Genomic DNA, 19,201 nt, shown 5'->3' on the forward strand with positions numbered 1-19,201 from the left:
CAGAAAACCTAAATACAGTTTTATATTATGTAAAAATAACTAACTTCCATAGGCAGAAGTTTATTCTATAAAATGAGAATAATAACAAAGATAAAGTAACAAGTCTATTACAAGAATTAAATGACTAATCCTTAAATGTGAGCAACAGTATCACTAAATGTTAGCATCAGTATTTCACTGATTCTAAGATAGTGGGACATTTCCTAACATTTAACAACTCTTGAAATCAAAATGTTTTTAACAATGAGTGCCACAGCCCATTTGCCGTTTTTTTAAATAATAGTCGTCCTTGTTGGTGTGAAGTTGTAACTCTTTGTAGTTAAATTGGCATTTCCCTAGTAGCTAAAGATGTTGTCTTTTTGTTGTTGCGTTGTAAAAGTTCTTCAAATATTCTGGATATTAAATATTAAATCCTTATTCGATATATGAGTTGAAATTATTTTCTCCCATTCTGTAGACTGTCTTTTCTTCATAATTTCCTTCAATACATAAAAGTTTTTAATTTTGATTAAATTAAATATATCTATTTTTTCTTTTGTGGCTCATGCTTTTGGTGTCATATCTAAGAATTCATTGCCAAATCCCAGATCATGAAGCTTGCCTGTATGTTATCTTCTAAGAGTTTTATAGTTTTATCTCTTTTATTTAGGTCATTGATCCATTTTGAGCTGATTATTGTAATAATTTGAAATAGAGATCTAACTTTGTTCTAGTTTGCTAGCTGCCGATATACAATATACCAGAAACGGAACAGCTTTTAAAAAGGGGAATTTAATGAGTTGCTCATTTACAGTTCTAAGGCCGAGAAAATGTCCCAATTACAATAAGTCTATAGAAATGTCCAATCAAAGGCATCCAGGGAAAGATACCTTAGTTCAAGAGGGCCGATGAAGTTCACGGTTCCTCTCTCATCTGGAAGGGCACATGGTGAACACAGCGTCATCTGCTAGCTTCTTCTCCTGGCTTCCTGTTTCATGAAGCTCCCCAGGAGGCATTTTCCTTCTTCATCCTCAAAGGTCGCTGGCTTGTGGACTCTCTGCCTTGTGGTGCTGCAGCATTCTCTGCTCTCTTGAATCTCCCATTCTCCAAAATGTTTCCTCTTTTATAGGACTCCAGTAAACCAATCAAGACCCACCCAAATGGGTGGAGACATGTCATCACCTAATCCAGTTTAACAACCGCTCTTGACTAAATCACATCATCCAGGGAGATGATCTGATTACAGTTTCAAACATACAGTAATGAATAGGGATTATTCTACCTTTATGAAATGGGATTTTGATCAAAACATGGATTTTCTAGGGAGCATACTTCCTTTCAAACCAGTACAAACTTCATTCTTCTGCATGTGGCTATCCAGTTTTCCTAACAACTTTTGTTGAAGAGACTATTACTTCCTTAGTGCACCCTTGTCAAAAATCAGTCAGCCACACAAGAAAAGGGGAAAATTCAACTTCCCCATGTGGAGAATGCTTGATATTCTCACAAGCAGTGGTGACAACCAAAGCAATAGGCTCAGCTGTCAATCTTGGGATTTGTTCATATGAAATTTATCCCCACAAAGGATAGACTAAACCTACTTAAAATTAGACCTAAAAGTCACCCCCAGAGAACCTCTTTTGTTGCTCAGATGTGGCCTCTCTCTCTCAGCCAACACAAAAGCAAACTCACTGCGCTCTCCCTCTCCACATGGGACATGGGACATGACTTGCAGGGGTGTAAACCTTCCTGGCAACATGGGACAGAAATCCTGGAATGAGCTGGGACTCAGCACCAAGGGATTGAGAAAATCTTCTCTACCAAAAGGGGGAAGAGAAAAATGAGACAAAATAAAGTGTCAATAACTGAGAGAGTTCAAACAGAACTGAGAGGTTATTCTCACATGTTATATAGCTATCACCTTTTTAGTTAAGGTATATTGGAGAGGCTAGACGAAAGTGCCTGAAACTGTAGAGCTGTATTCCAGTAGCCATGTTTCTTGAAGATGATTGTATAATGATATAGCTTTTGCAACGTGACGGAGTGTGAAAACCTTGTGTTTGATGTTCCTTTTATCTACAGTACGGACAGATGAGTAAAACATACAGATTAAAAATAAATAAATAATGGGGAACACATGTTAAAACAAATTTAGTAGATTGAAATACTAGTGATCAATGAAAGGGAGTGGTAAGAGGTATAGAAAAAAATAGGCAAAGGTTAAAATATAGAGTAGATGGAAATACTAGCAGTCAATGAGAGGAAGGGGTAGGGGTAAGGTATGTATGAGTTTTTTTCTTTTTATTTCTTTTTCTGAATTGATGTAAATGTTCTAAGAAGTGATCATGGTGATGATATTGTGAGTTTTTGATTATTTACCAAGAATGGAATGATCATATGGTAAGAATGTTGATGTTTATATGTCTTTATGTTTAAAAAAAATAAAAAAATCAGTCGGCCACAGATGTGTGAGTCTATTTCTGGACTCTTAATTCTTTTCCTCTGCTCTATTTATCTATCTTTAAAACACTCCACATTTATACCCTCATTAAATTTTTTTACCTCTATTTTAGAAATTATCAAACTTCGTCTTATATCACATTTAGTTGTGCACATGACCATCTCTCCCCTTTTGGCTCTCAATTTCTTGAGAGCAAGGCCCATTTCTTATCATTTCTATAGACCTAGAATGACTAGTTCAATGACTCACCCATAATTCAGGGCTCAATAAATGTTTATGGAAGTGATCACATCCTCTTATGTTTATAATTTTCGAAATATGTAAGCCTCTATAAGCAGAACAAAAGGAACTATCCATAGTAAAAGTTACTATTTCATACATATTAAGCTCTCATTTAGAGCTTAATTCTCAACAACTCTTTTAATAGTAACACTTCCATTTTTAAATTATGGATTAGTAGTTAAGAGGCTTGCCGAAACATCTTCTTTGGTAAGAAAGGATTTGATGTCAAATCTAATTTCAAATCCAATGCTTTCAGTTTACAAACTTCTATCCTGCCCCACTAACACTCATTCCCACTAACTTTTCACTTTTAATGTGGCCTATAAGAGGGGCCCTATCTATCTCTCCAGCTTCACCTTGAGCCATGTTTTCCCTTCCTCTTTTACTCCACCTATACTTGCCTTCTTTCAGCTGCTTCTCCTCAGGAGAAGGCCTTTGTATATACTTTTTCCTCTGTCTAGAATATTCTTCCCCTCCCTTTGCCTGGTATAAGATTTTCTCTTCTTCCAGACCTCAGCTCAATCTTCATTTCATTAGGAAAATATTCTCTGAGCAGAACAAGTTACTTTCCCTATTACATGTTTTCATAATGTACTCTCCTTTACAGCACAAATCACAGCTGTTTCCTGCCTGGTTGTAATTTTATATTTACTTTTATGATCCTTTTTTGCTTAATGTATAGTCCCTCACTAATCTGCATAATTTCCATGAAGGCAGGGGATTTTTTTTTTCTCACCATTCTGACCCAAGTGCCTAGCACATAACATGTTGAAAAATGAATGCATATGAATGAAACCTTTAGTACTCTCCTCAAGCTTGCTGGACTACCCCCACCACCTCACTATCAACAAATAACCTTGCACCCTGCTTTACAGAAAAATCAGCTATTATCTCTCCCTACTCCCATTTCATCTTGACTTTCCCCTTTTCTACAGATTCCTTCCCATCAGGCGCCACTCAAATTTCCTTTCTCTTAGGAACATTCTCACTCATGCTCTGTACTGCAAAATTTTTTAATGAGTTGCCTAAACTTGCTCATCACACTTCTTCACTTCCCAAATACTCACTCCTCACCATTGTAATATGATGCTCGCTCTCACTCTAATGAAACTACTTTAGTTTTCAAATCCAATGACCTCTTTTTTTAATCCTCACTCAACTTCATTCACCAATATTAAATGATCATCCCTTCTTAAACTCCCTCTACTCTAGGCTTTAGCCTCTGATACAACATTCTCCATTTTCCTACAGTTCTGACCACACTTACCAAGCTCCTCTTCTGCCCAATTCCTATACATTGGAGTTCCTCAGCTACTGTTTCACCCCTTGTTCTCCTCTCTTATCCTCTATAGGCAATTTTATCCAACCTAAGGACTTAACTGCCAAATAACAACTCCCAAATATATTTATCTCTAACAAATGATAAATCCATATATTTGTTTAAATGTTTATTGTGGTAACATATATATTATAAAATGTTCTACTTTAACCATTTTTAAACTACAAGTGTGCAATTTTAAGTGTGTCATGGTATTAATTACATTTACAGTGTTGTGCTACCTTCACTACCATCCATTACCAAAACTTTTTCATCAACCCAAAGAGAAATGCCACACCTATTAAACAGTAACTCCCCATTTCACCCTTCTCCTGGACCCTGGTAACCTCTAATTTACTTTCTGTCCCTATGAATTTGCTTATTCCAGATATTTCATATAAGTGGAATCATACAATGTTTGTATTTTTTGTGTCTGGTTTATTTCACTCAGTATAATGTTTTCATCCATGTTGAAGCATATATCAAAACGTCACTCCTTTTTTACAGCTGAATATGGTTATACCACATTTTGTTTATCCATTCATCTTGGACACTTGGATTGTTTCTACTTTCTAGCTATTGTTAAATCTATATTTTGATACACCAGTTTCAAGGGTTATCTACAACAAGATCATTGATACCTTCAACTCAAGATATCTTATAAGTAACTTATCTTAAAGATAACATAAACTCTCCGAACCTAATAACTTTCCTTCCTCTCCTTGTATTTTCTTTATAAACTGAGAAGTCTAGGATGAATTTTAGATTTCCAGCTAAGATAAATGGATGGTGATGCCATAAAGAGGGAAGAGGCTATTAATAGTGTCGTAATTTTAAAATAAATACACACTCTATGCCTAGAATAGTGTCAATTATTTTCACAACAATTATCTCAACAACACCTCTAGTACTACCACCTTGTCCAAGCCTACTACTTGGACTACTATCTCTCTGTAGTGAGTTGAATAATTACCCCAGAAAAAAACATGACCTTAATCTAGTCCTGTGGGTATGAACCCAATGTAAATAGGACCTTTGGAGATGTTATTTTTGGTTAACGTATAGCCAACTGAATTAGATTGGGTTTTAATCTGGATTCTGGAGTCCTTTACAAGTAGAATGAAATTCAGACATAGAGGGAAAGAAAAGAAGCCAGAAATGAATGGAACCCAGAGGAGAAAGGAGAAGTCACTGCCAAGTGCATTGCCATGTGACAGAAAAGATAAGGATCAAGGAACCTCACAATGCCACAGTCTTTGGAGAGAAGCAGCACCTTGATGTTGCCTCACCTTTGGACTTCTTCTAGCCTCAAAACCATGTGCCAATAATTTTTCATTGTTTAAGCCAAGTCATTCAATGATATTTGTATTAGAAGCCAGGAAACTAAGACATGGATTACTCCATTAGCCTTCTAAGTGGGCTCACTACTTCCAGTGCTGCCAGCCACAGCTCTCTACCCCCAGTCTATCACCACATACTGACCACTTGTAAAACATAAATCAAAGCATCACTCTCTTGTTTAGGCCCACTGAACGGCTTCCAGTGCTGTTTAGAATAAGATTCAAACTCTTTGGCATGGCCTACAGGACCTTATATGATAAGTGTCTCTGTATACACCCTTCCCCGCCCCCCCAGTCACATCTTCCTGTATTTTCTCCTTAGCACCATGAGGTATTTGTACTTCTTATTTACTTTGCCTATAATACTTCCTTCAAATCTTAAATTGATGGTTCCTTCTTACAATTCAGTTCTCAGCTCACATGTCACCTCCCCTGTGAGACCTTCCTGGGAAATTCTATTTCAAATAGTTTCCCCACTCTCACTTAGATCACTTTCAGTCCCTTTACACTGTTTATTTTCTTCACAGTACTTACCTTTATCTAAAATTATACTACTTGTTTATTTGATTTCTGTATCTTCCTTTAACAGAATGAAACTCCATAAGAATAGGAACCTTAGTATTTGTCAAATGGATTATGAATTTTAAAGATGTGGAAATTAAGGTTCAATGAGGTTAATCAACATATACAAAGGCACACAACTCATAAATGGTGGAGTTGATATATCTGCCAATTCAAGTCTCTTTAAAACCAAGGTATTAAACATCTACCCTATATATTACGGAACGAGTACAGTAAGAACAAAAGCTAGAAAGATGGGCTGGAGAATATGATCAGATAAATCAGATGCTGAAGTTTAAGATTACAAAAGCAGGGTGCTATTCCAAGGGATGACAGGGTCTAGAATGTGATCATGGGTGTGGATGGCTGAAGAGAAGTGGAGATAAAGATTCGTATCTATCCAATTTATCTCCCTCTCTTTCTCTTTGGCAAACAAATTTCCTTTCTCCTTTTGTAGATCAAGGTTCTACATAATTTGACTCAATTCCAATAGACAGAAATCATACAAGTGAACTACTCCTTTGATGGAATCATTTTGGTACCTCCTTGAATCACATAGAAAAGCAGTTATCTCACCCACTGTCCAACTGCCAGGCCATTCTTGGTTGCTAAGCAGATCCTCACTTTCTGTTCTCCAGCCTCTTTCATCTCAGCATCATTCACAATGAAACATTGTAGAAATTAATAGAGCAAACAGTTGTAAGGGAAAAGCCTAACATAACCTATAGACCTATCGGTTTTCAACAGCTCCAAATAAGAATATGATGTGCAAAAATAGAAGGAGCAGAAGCAGCAATAGAAAAGAAAACATACTTTTTACTATTGAGATGATTCTTTAGGAAAAAAATAATTTGTATACAAACACCCTAGCACAAACTTTCTCCTGTCATATTTTACCGCACATTTATCGCCATGGGATACACCAAAACACACAAAAAAGAAGCCTCATGCCCACCATCTTTTCCTTTGATACTCTGGGTTTCTTTCACACGTTTGGTGGATAGCTGCTGTTTGATATTACACCTAAGAAAGGACATTTCATTTTTGCTGAAGAGGACAAATAGAAGAATGAAGTAAAATTTTCTTTGGGAAACTGAACACAAAATTATACCACATGGCTACATTTTTATTCCATTTCACAATAATCACAGAAAGGATCACAAACACAAAAAAATAAGTAACAGAAAATGCAAAGCTGCTTATCTAACTTCATTCATCCAGAGTAGCTATTCCTAAGTAATTTATACAGAAAGAAATAGGGTTTATTTTTCAAGAGACCTTGGAAAATTATTTCATAGCTTTTCTGTGACAATTTAACTCTCATTAGGAAATTTTAATTTGTGTTCAATCTAAATCACTCCTGCTACAATTTAAGTGTCTCCAATTTCTCTCCCACTTAATCTGATCTACATACTGCAGCCAGATTAATAAATACACGAAAGCAGTGCTTTCATCAAATCATGCAGATTCAAATTTAACCGTGTGACACTGTGTTAGCCAGTTTCACATAGATTATTTCAGTGCATTTTCACAACAATTATGTAGGCTAAAGATCTGAGTGGCCTTAAAGTATCTCCCTACAAAGAACTTATCAGTTGCGGGGGTTGGAGGGGGCTAGATAGAGGAGAAATCAAACAATATCTGATGGCATAATCAAAATTAGCATCATCAATGAGAGATAGACATGTACTTCCTGAGGTGATACCCTGAAAAGAACATAATAGCAATTACATAGTACTCCAACTCAGACAAACGCATAATGAATAACGTTTGCCCTATTAATAAAAGGAGGGGAGGGGATTATATTCTTTAAAAAGTAGCAATGTCGTAAAAAAATAAAGAAAGGCGGTGGAAATGTTTCATATTGAAGAAGGCTGAAGAGACATGAGAACTACATACAATACCTGGCCCTGGCTTGAAGAGGTTTGATACCCTGGCAAAAAAAACAACAAAGACAGATATTGAGAGTAAAATCGATACCATTTTGGAAAACTGTTTGGCATTATCAACTAGAGTTGAACATATACATAACCTATGACCCAGAAATGTTAATCCCACACAACAAAAATGAATATACACAATAGAAATGCATACAAGGTATGACCAAAAGACACACAGAAGAAAGTGTGGAGTAGTGTTACCAGTGATAGTGCAAGATGGGAAAAAAAAAAACAGATACCTAGCAACTGTAAATAAACTGTGGTATAGTCACACAATGGAAAACTACATAGCAATGAACAGCAATGATCTTTACTGCTAGTATCTGACAAACATAATGCTAAGCAAAAGAAGCCAGCCCCAGAGGAATACATAATGTATAATTCCAATTACAAGAAGCTCAATCACAGGCAAAATTAATCTATGGTTTTGGAGTCATGATATTGGCTCTCTTTGGGAAGGAAAGAAAGAAAGGGCAGTGATCGGAAGGAAGAATGAGGTGGGCTCCTGAGATATTGGCAATATTCTATTTCCTGACCTGGTAATCATGTGAGAGAGCCCATTTTGTGATGATTCAGTGAGACATATGCTTAAGACTTGTGTACTTTTATGTATACGTGTCACAGGTCAATAAAAAGTTTTAAAAAATATACCAAGAACAAAATCTTCTCTGACTCTTAATAAAAACAGTCCATTAGAAAGTATATATAAAACATGCAAACTTTAAAAACCTTGCTTTAAAAGTTAGAAAAACACAATGCAGTATATTCCTCTCCAGGAGGAATTTAACTTATTCTGCTTATCCCAAGTCAGACCTAATAGTCCTAATAGGTTATTCGGGTTCATATAAGAAAGGAAACTTTTAAAACCTATCAAGATTCCATGGGCTCACCCCCAAGAGAGCCTCTTTTGTTGCTCAGATGTGGCCTCTCTCTCCAGCCAACATGACGAGCAGTCTCACCACCCTCCCTCTCTCTGCATGGGACATGACTCCCAGGGGTGTGGACCTTCCTGGCAACGTGGGACAGAGATCCTGGAATGAGCTGAGACTCAGCATCAAGGGATTGAGAAAAACCCTAGAATGAGCTGAGAATTAACATCAAGGGATTGAGAGAACCTTCTCAATCAAAGGGGGAAGAGTGAAATGAGACTAAGTGTCAATGGCTGAGAGATTCCAAACAGAGTTGAGAGGTTATCCTGGAGGTTGTTCTTATGCATTAAGTAGATATCACCTTGTTGTTCAAGATGTAGTGGAGAGGCTGGAGGGAACTGCCTGAAAATGTAGAGCTGTGTTCCAGTAGCCATGTTTCTTGATGATGATTGAACAATGATATAGCTTTCACAATGTGACTCTGTGAATGTGAAAACCTTGTGTTTCATGCTCCTTTTATCTACCATATCAACAGAAGAGTAGAACATATGGAATAAAAATAAGTAATAGGGGAACAAATGTTAAAATAAATTTAGTTTGAAATGCTAGTAGTAAATGAAAGCAAGGGGTAAGGGGTATGGTATGTATAATCTTTTTTTTCTCTGTTATCATTTTATTTATTTTTCTGTTGTCTTTTTATTTCTTTTTCTAAATCGATGCAGATGTTCTAAGAAATGATGAATATGCAACTATGTGATGATATTAAGAATTACTGATTATATATGTAGAATGGAATGATATCTTAATGTTTTGTTTGTTTGTTGTTAAATTTTTTTAATTAATAAAAAATAAAAATAAAAAAAAAGATTCCATGGGCTCTTATCTGCTATATAGATTTGTAGCATAAACAGACACAGAGAAACTATTCAACAAATATTTACTAATGATTACACAGCCCAAACAAACACACATGGAAAAGTTTAAAATGCATAGCACAGGGAAAGTATTAACATTAAGAGCCCAATTTCCAGAAACCCACTTTTAGGAACTAAGAAATTACATAATGTACTGCTTATAAGGAAGAAAATTGTTTATAACAATAAGCATAGCAGAGGAAATTAGTCCTTTCCTCCTTCACTGCTGCCTGGTGCAGACAAGGCACAGTCAACTTCCTGATGCCGTAGCTAAGGGAAAAGAATCAAGCATTCCCTCTGCTTTTAAGTGCAAAGATTACTAGAATCATGACATGATGAAATCCCAGCAAGGAGTTAACTAAAGCAGAAGACAATAATGTTGGGAGGAAAATATGAAAAGAAAGTACTTGACCAATATATACTTAGGCCTGAAAACTCTAAAACCAATGCCATTCTCATTTTCCATAAAGACTGTGAACCAAAATATATTCTGGGATCTCCCTGAAATAGAATCAATATATGTCCTGAATGTCCTATAAATGCTTGAACCATCAGATTTCACCTTCGAAGAGTTACCCAGTAGTACACTTTCAGTAATTAGATGGCTGGTTAGTGATGACAAATAACAAGTTTTTCTAAGGGGAAATTGAAACATAAATCCACCTGGCCCAGTTCCCAACAGTAGTGACAATTCTGCTTCTAAAATGTAAGTAATACATATACAATATGAAAAATATTTTTTTAAAAAACTCCAAAGATGAAGAAAATATGGAGAGAAAATACATGGAAATTACCGGTCACGTATATAAGAACAGAGATCTTTGGTCTTTTTGATAGGCATAAAGTATTACTTAGTGGTGCCTCTAATAAAGGATAATGACCTGAGAGAAGCTGAGGCACTTTTTTTTGCTCTTTGGGTCCAGCTGAGTATAATTATTACCCCAAAGAAAACAGCAATTGGCAAACCACACAAAAAGTACAGGTGGAGAGCTGACTGGAAATCTCCAAACATACAACAAAACCCATCTACAGGATGTTCATTGTAGCACTGTTTGCAATAGCAAAAAAAAAAGATTTTGTGTCCATCAATATGAAACTGGTTAATTATGTATGCTCCTGTAATGAAATACCCTGCAGCCATTAATGAGTGATTGAGATGCACCTGAGCTGACAGGAAAATATTCCATGATATGATCATTCAGTTAAGAAAAAAGAGTCGAAAAACTATGAGCATTCAATTGTGTTATCTATACACTCATATGAAATGAAAATTTCTAGAAGGACATGCAAGAAACAGTAAAGAGTAGTTACATTTGGGCAGTGAGAAGAGGGGCTGGGAACAGGAGAACTTTTACCTTTTCACTTTACACCCTAAACTGTTTGACTTTGTTATCACGCACATATATTACCTTTATAATTAAAAACAAACAAACCAACAAAAGCAATTAATAAAAAAGTTAACAACAGTCTTTAGAGATGGTAGGACTAGGACGATTCTATTTTCCTTTTTACATTCTTTTTTCTACATTTTCTCAATTTTCTATAATTAGCGATACTACTACTATAATTGGCAGGATATTAGCACATACTGCTTTTAAAATCCCAAAATTTATTTTTTGGGTCTTGTTTTTTTCTTTTTAAACAAGTTGAGTGTGGTCACTCCGGTTAAAATAGGATGGGGCTGGGCGGGCCACGGTGGTTCAGCAGGCAAGAATGCTCGCCTGCCATGCCAGAGGACCCAGGTTCGATTCCCGGTGCCTGCCCATGTAAAAAAATTAAAAAACAGGATGGGGCTGGGGGAGCCACAGATCAATTATTTAACTGAGTAAGTACTGTTGTAAACAGTGTTGAAATTTCAAAGAAATATTTTGTATTTCTTTGAACTGGAAAGGTTCAGTTCTCAAAGTATTTATAATTTCTTTGGAGAAACCAGTCATGAGCACCAACAAAACAAAAGAAAAAGAAAATTCTTGATTTAGTAGACTGCGGTTGCTCATGCGGTACTGGCTCCTATGGAAGCAAAAAATATCAGTATTATGAGGAAGCTCCTTCTAAGACTCAAGATGGCATACGTGACTTCTATAAGAGGGTGGTTTAACCTCCCACCCAATGTCAACATCTCTTTTACAATGCCCTTACCACTCTCATTCAGTCTCTGCTTAAAGTGTCCTGTGTCAAAATATCAATTTCCTCATAACTAGCCCATTTCATTTAAAAACAAACTCACTTGATAAAGTTCTTCCTTACATTAACACAAAATTTAATTCCCTGCAATTAGCTCTGTCCTCCTGTTTTGTACTCTGGAGCTACAGGAAAAGGTCATCTATTTTCCATTAGATAGTTCTTTAAACAGTTTTCATCTATGATTATGATCCTCTCTTCTTAAATATCAAAACTAAACCCCTCACTTTCCTCAAATGGTTTCTACACTCTCCATTATTCTAATCAATCTTCTTTGAACACAGTCTAGTTCCTCCTAGAATGTGATACCCTGAACAGGACACAAAATTCCAGATACATACTAACTAGTGCTATGACCTCCTTTGTCTAAATCATAACAATACAAAACCAGTCACAAGGCAGTATATGATTTATTGCCAAATTTGTGGTACTAGTCAGAGCATAAGTGCTCTAAGAATTCAAAGAAAGAGATCACTGTGAACTGAGGAACTGAAGGGAGTTTTCCACAAACAAAGTACACTGTTAGTTGGGAAAGAAAGAATAAATTTTAAATAAGCAAAAAATATATAAAAAGAGTATTTCAGAGGATAAAAGTACAGAGGCAAGAATGAACAAAGTTAGTGCTAGAGCAAAGTATCTGTGTAAGAGTATGCAAGAACACAGGGCCACGCCTCTCTCTCTCTTAAGCCCAGCTCCCCAAGTAAAATCATTACCCTCCCCCTCTACGTGGGACAAAACATCCAGGAGTGAAAGTCTCCCTGGCATCGTGAGATCAACAATGCCTTCCTGACCAAAGGGGAGAAAGAATTGTAACAAATAAGGTATCTGTGGCTGAGAGAGTTCAAATAGAGTCAAGAGGCTATTCCAGAAGCTACTCTTACGCACACTTCAGCTAGACATTGCTACTTATTATGGTCTGCCAAACCAAAACCAAAATCAAAGAACACCTAGGGCTTTATCTGAGATTCTACAAAGGTTCCATGCACTATGATTACTTTTCAGAAACCTACAACCTCTGGGTTCCTAAACCAGGTAAGTCTTAAAACCCAGAGGTTTCAGAACATCAACTAGTCCAAAACATCAACTAGTTTCATCCCCTATCCCATATTATCGACAGCCCTTTCCAACATGAGAAACTTAGAATAGGCATAGCCCAAATAACCTTAACGACTGGGAGAAAGATCAAAGGAGAAGGTGGAGTTATAACAGAGATGATAGAATTTAACAAATGAATATGACTGCTGAATCATTATATTGATATTTCTTTTAGGGCAAAGTGTCTTGAAGCAGCCAGACGGATAAACCTAAAATGTGGAACTGTAACCCATACCAAACTTTGAAATCTGTTCTATGACAAATTGCTGTGGTGTGCTTTGAAATTTACTGTTTTTGTATATATGCTATTTTTCACAATTAAAAAAAGTAAAGGATTGGAAATTTAAAAATTGAAAAGTTACATACCAAAATATGCATATGTATGTAACCGTTAGTATACGAAATATATTTGAGATAACTCGAAGATAGTATCACAATTAGTATATAATTTCAAAGCAAATATTTTGCAGTTGTTTGATCTTTTAAATGTAAAATTAATTATAATCTGGTAATGTCTACCTAGTCAGCCATGGTTCATCATTTTGTCAAATACTTCCTTCAAAATTATTTTCATTTGATTAAGGCCAAAAAATTTCACAAAACTTCCAATGGTGACAAAAAATAATTGATTTCCTCGATTTTATATTTCTAAATGTAAAATCTAAATCTAAATTAAAATTTCCTTTTAGGATCCAAAATTTAATAAAAAGAATACAGGGCCACAAATGACAGCAGGAGTCAAAATATCAAGAGACTTTAACCTGAATGCAATAATGCATTATTAAAGATTGAGACTAAGGAATTAACTTCTTGGATGAGATGCTTAGATATGATTAAATCAATACCAGTTTGCCAATTTCTACATCATATTAACTACTGTTTGAACTCGGACTACATAGAAAGTTTCTAGCTTGAGTCTACTCCAAGACGAATTGAAATTGAACAGTATCACTATACAGGCTACTTTCAGAATATGAATAACATTTCTACTGCCAAAACATAATGAAAAGAAAGTAATTTTAGAAAGATTTGTTTTATTTCATTTCTGTATGTTTTCCCAGGATGAATACTTTACCATTTAATATGAATAGCTGTTTCAGTAATTAATAACCTTCAGGATCTCCATCCAAAAGAAAATGACCCCCTCCAAAAAAAAAAATAAGAAACAACAACTAAAAGAAATTTTTAAAAATAAAATTAAAATTAAAAAAAGAAACCCCTCCCAAAAAAGGAAATGATCTTCTAACCTCCATTCCTCTGGATTCAAAAGAAGAAAAATTTGACTAACATAACATTAAAATGGAAGCAGTTAGCTAAATAGCAGAATTTCCAGACAACGAATGCTACCTGATATTAGAACAGTGAAAACTGTAGCAGCTCCTTCTCTGAAGTTTCTTAAATTCAATTAAAAGTAACCAGTAATTTACAATACTTCTGCCTAAAGAGTCCTTCATAAGGACTATGAAAGTAGAGATTAAGCTGTCCAAGAGACGTTACAAAACCCAACCTCTCCCAAATCCTGTAGCAAGGGTCTGAAGAAATGAATAGATCTCCAGCTTCTGAGAGAAAAGCAAAGCAAAATTCACATTAATGAAAAATCAACCATGAAAGAAAAAAATTCTGCATGTCTCTTAATCCCCAGGAAGAGCCAAATCCATTCTGGGTTAATGCAGATTTTACAGAACAGTGGAAAAGAACAAAGCAAAGCAGTTCCTGTTTCCCAACAGCTGGGGGAAACAGTGTATTCAGAAAGATCACAAATAACAACAATGCTTCTAATCAGCAGAGCCAAAGAAAACATGAAATCCAACCATCCAGTGAAAGGTACCCAGAAAAGACTCCAGGGAAGGCTCTAGTCAGTTAATTCTTTCTCAAAATCAAACCACCCTAACCTATCATGTTCAATATAAAATGGGGCTGTAACTTGGATTTCCCAAGATCTAATTCAACTGTTAATCCTGCTTTTTGTGATTAAATAATCTCTCTAAAATCACATGTTTGCATTCATTCAACACTAACATTAAGGTTCTATTCTTTTCGGCACTGGGAATGAAAAAACCACTAACAGTCCTTACCCTCATGGAGCTTACTCTATGCACCTTGCCTCTTAAATTCCAAACCTCCCGCCTTAATATCTTCTTAGATGGGTCAAGTGTCCTCAGTGAAAAAAGCAATAAAGGCTCGTCACCTTGAGTTATTCTGATAGAAGATTTAAAAAGAAATAGCATACCTCTTACGCTCTGCCCAGAAAGGACAGCAGCCAACACACATTTACAAACCGAACATGAAAATAATCTTAGCCTAGCGTAGAGGCCGGGGAGAAGGGGACAGGATGAACAACAGAGGGGTGCAAGCTAAAAAATACACTAGAAGGAAGGGATGAGACACTGTACCACTAAGCGTCCAAACAGTGATAAAAGAACCTGCTCCGAAGCCGACCGTAGTTTTACTGTGGGGGGAGGAGGAAGAAAAGAAGACTCGGAGGCTGCCCACTATCGATGGACACCATTCGTGGTCTGCCAGCTCATCCACTCTCACCAGAGGAGAGCCCCAATCACTGCTGAATAGGATCTGCACCCAGGAGCCAGCGACACTGGCACATGGCTACGGGAATGCAGCGTGAACAGACCCTCGCAGTAGCACGGAGAAAAACAGGAGAAGGTGGAAAGAACTCCCGAAGTGTTTATAAATGATCGTTCATATAACAGTCCTCTGCAGCACAGATGGGAAGTGAAGTCTGGGAGAGGCGATACCCCAACGCCCCGCGGAATCCTCTGGGAACCCCTCGCCGCACTCTCGCGGTCGAGCCCGTACACTCACCGCGCACACAGAGCAGCGACATGGCCGAGGCGCCGACGAGCCTCCGCCGCGCTCCAGCAGCGCCGCCGCACGGGCCGCTCCCTCCTTCCTCTCAGCAGGTGCAGCGGCCGCTCCCGCTACGGGTCCCACGGGTCTGACGGCTCCTCATGATCCTCGTCGCCGGCAGCGTCCCGCCGCTCCCTCGGACCCGCCCCACTTTCACAATCTGGAAAAGCTCGGGAGAGCAGTGGGTACTGGCCGGCTGACTGGGGACTGGGCGCGGCACGGCGGCGCCATCGCGGGGAGGTAGGAGCAACAGGGACTCCTCGCCGTCACTCCAACCGGGATCCGGGCGAGAGCACGGGCGGTACGGCTCCGCCGCGCCCCGCCCCTCAGCCAATCAACTCGCGCCTAGTGCACTGGCCACGCCCTCCAGGCGTAGGAGGTGGAGTCCCCTTCCGCTTTCCTGACGTGCGAGCTGGTGGGCAGCTTAAACACGGCTCAGAGCGGAGAGAGGCGGGGCTTGTTCTCACCTGAGTGCGGCGGGAATCGTCCTCTGCTCCTCCCATGGGGGCGGGGCTTTCACCCAGGAACGGAATCTTTTCATTGAAGCATTTCCACTAGATTTCCTTAAGGAGTCTAGCCCTTACGGAGTAATTGCCTGTAGTAATTTAAGAAACTATAGGGCATACCATGGTTTGCTAAGTTTTAATTAGCAATTGGCGGGAAGGAGGCGAAAACCCTCAGTAAGCATAAATATAAGTCTGGAGACCTAGGTTCTCATCTAGATCTTTCACGTTCACTATTGTATCCCCAACGTCTGGAATCGTGTCTAGTATATAGTGGCCATCCAGTAAATATTTATTGTATGAAGGATGAGGAGAAAGGGCCATCTTAAGCAAAGGGTTTATGGCAAGATGATGCATGCACGAGAGAGGCCAGTGCAGAAAGCAGGGAAGATACATGGTAGATGTACTGGCCCAAACCACCCCCACCCACCCCACCCCCAACACAAACACGGAAATTCTGATTTAATCGGTTTGGGGTCAAGCCCAAGCATCCTACTTTTTAAAAGCTCCCCAGATGATTCTAATGTACAGCCAGGGTTGAACACTGACTAAACTAAGTTCTTTCTTGGGCCTCATTAGCCCAACTCAGATTTCAGTGTTTGCTGGAGCCTGGGTTCCAAGAATGCTGCCTGCCAGACTCAGTGAGGGTTTGTTCATTAGTCTTAGCCCTCCAAAACAAATCCAGTCATCATATGATTCCTCTCACTAGAATAGAGGCTATGAGAGAGTGATATTCCAAATGCTACAGCTAGGAGCCTGGAGAAAGAAAGAAGGCTTGACCTTTCCAGTGTTTAACAAATGTAGGGAAATGACCTGAGGAAGATTTTGAGCAGGGCAGCTTACCCAGACCAGCCAACAGAGTGGTCTGACCTCAAAGACAATGGGCTATCTCAACTGCTGGGAGTTAGAGTACCCAGCAATTTAGCCCAGCTGTCCTATATCTCAAGAGCAAGGGACTGAAAAGGAGCTGAACTTCTGAATTCTGAGACTAACTGAGTATAGAGACAAAAAAAATGAGCTCTAATGGAACCAGGGATTCACCTAGAGGATACCAAGTCCATCCAAGGAAGGATAGAAAGTCACTCCATACTGAGAAAGTGTATAGAGTAGTGGGAAACAACCCAATAAAACTGTGAACTGTGTTTGGAGCCAGTTTAGAGCCAGTCAGATTCATCTGGTATATTATCTATTGCTGTGTAACAAATCACTCCAAAATTACTGTCTTAAAACAACAATATTTATTACCTCACAGCATGTGTGAGTTAGGAATACAGACAACTTAGCTGAGTCCTCTTTCTGCTTCAGGGTCTCTCACAGACTGCAAATAAGGTGTCAGCTTAACTGGGGGAAAGCTCCACTTCCAAGTTCTCTCCAACTGTGATTGTTGGCAGGATTCAGTTCCTCCCAGGCTGTTGGGCTGATGGCCTCAGTTTCTTATTGGCTGTTGGTCAGCCTTAGTTCCTTTTCATGTGGGCATCTCCAACATGGCAACTTGCTTCATCAAAGCATGCAAGCTGAAAAGGCAATAGAGTCTGCTAACAAGATAAAGTCACAATCCTTGCAACCTAATCACAGAGGTGAGAGCCCATATTTTTTTCTCATATTCTGTTTGTCACAAGCAAATCACTAGGTCCAGCCCACAATTAAGGGAAGGGGATTACACAAGAAGTTGTACCAGGAGTCAGAAGTCTTTGGGGCCATCTTAGAAATCTGCCTATCACACCTGAATTTGACTCCAAGCTCTGGTACTTACCTGTGACCTTAGGGAAGTGATTTGGCCTCAGTTTCTGAGAGAGTAATAATAGTGCCTACTTCATAAGATGGTTTTGAGGTTTAAATGAGGAGAACTTATTAACCCTTTAATTACTTGGTACATATTAAATGCCCAATACATGTTTGTTTTTACTTATGGGGGAATGTGGCTGGGAGGTGAAAATGGGCTAAGCAGAGCTAGAGTGTTCTAGTTTGCTAGCTGCTGGAATGCAATATACCAGAAACGGAATGGCTTTTTAAAAGGGGAATTTAATGAGTTGCTAGTTTACAGTTCTAAGGCCGAGAAAATGTCCCAATTAAAACAAGTCTAAAGAAATGTCCAATCAAAGGCATCTAGGGACTAGATACCTTGGTTCAAGAAGCCCAATGAAGTTCAGGGTTTCTCTCTCAAGTGAGAAGGCACATGGCGAACACAGCAGGGCTTCTCTCTCAGCTGGAAGGGCACATGGCGAACACGGTGTCATCTGCTAGCTTTCTCTCCTGGCTTCCTATTTCATGAAGCTCCCCAGGAGGCGTTTTCCTTCTTCATCTCCAAAGGTTGCTGACTCGTGGACTCTGCATCTCATGGCTACATTGTTCTGCTCTCTTTGAATCCCTTTCTCCAAAATGTTTCCTCTTTTATAGGACTCCAGTAAACCAATCAAGACCCACTCAAATGGGTGGAGACATGTCATCCCCTAATCCAGTTTAACAACCATTCTTGACTAAATCACATCAACCAGGGAAATGATCTCATTACAGTTTCAAATATACAGTATTGAATAGGGATTATTCTACCTTTAAGAAATGGGATTTAAATTAAAACATGGCTTTTCTTAGGGGGCATACTTCCTTTCAAACCAGCACACAGAGTCACTATCTGAATGTTGTGATGCAGGCTCTGAGGCATCCTAGTTTCTTAATTAAAAGAGAAAGCACAGAAGAAGAAGGCTGTAAATTTCTCTAACTCCAGGCACTTGACCAGGATCAGTTACCCTCATCAGCAGGGTAGGTGGTATCTTCAGGAGCAACATAAACAGGGATGAAAAGCCAGAGCCTCTATGCCCTACTGTCTAAACTAGTTATTCCAGTACAGTACCTCCAAGTTCTTCAGCATTTAAAAGGAGTTCACACTTAGATT

General features: G+C 38.3%; 1 protein-coding gene and 1 long non-coding RNA gene across 7 annotated transcripts in view; both read right to left on the reverse strand.

Moving 5' to 3' along the window:
- Positions 1 to 15,799, reverse strand: part of UNC13B (unc-13 homolog B) — a 289,854-nt gene extending 274,055 nt beyond the window's left edge. For all 5 annotated transcript variants that reach the window (XM_077147811.1, XM_077147810.1, XM_077147808.1 and 2 more), the window contains exon 1: positions 15,761 to 15,799. In XM_077147811.1, the coding sequence (XP_077003926.1) occupies positions 15,761 to 15,782 (22 nt within the window). In that variant the 5' untranslated portion in view covers positions 15,783 to 15,799. The remainder of the gene's footprint in view (positions 1 to 15,760) is intronic.
- A 1,770-nt stretch (positions 15,800 to 17,569) lies between these two features.
- LOC143673382 (uncharacterized) overlaps positions 17,570 to 19,201 on the reverse strand; it is a 41,852-nt gene continuing 40,220 nt past the window's right edge. For both annotated transcript variants that reach the window (XR_013170342.1, XR_013170343.1), the window contains exon 3: positions 17,570 to 17,822. This is a non-coding gene — a long non-coding RNA (uncharacterized LOC143673382). The remainder of the gene's footprint in view (positions 17,823 to 19,201) is intronic.

Source organism: Tamandua tetradactyla, chromosome 2 (genome assembly GCF_023851605.1).
Source record: "Tamandua tetradactyla isolate mTamTet1 chromosome 2, mTamTet1.pri, whole genome shotgun sequence".
NCBI classification, from domain to species: Eukaryota; Metazoa; Chordata; class Mammalia; order Pilosa; family Myrmecophagidae; genus Tamandua; species Tamandua tetradactyla.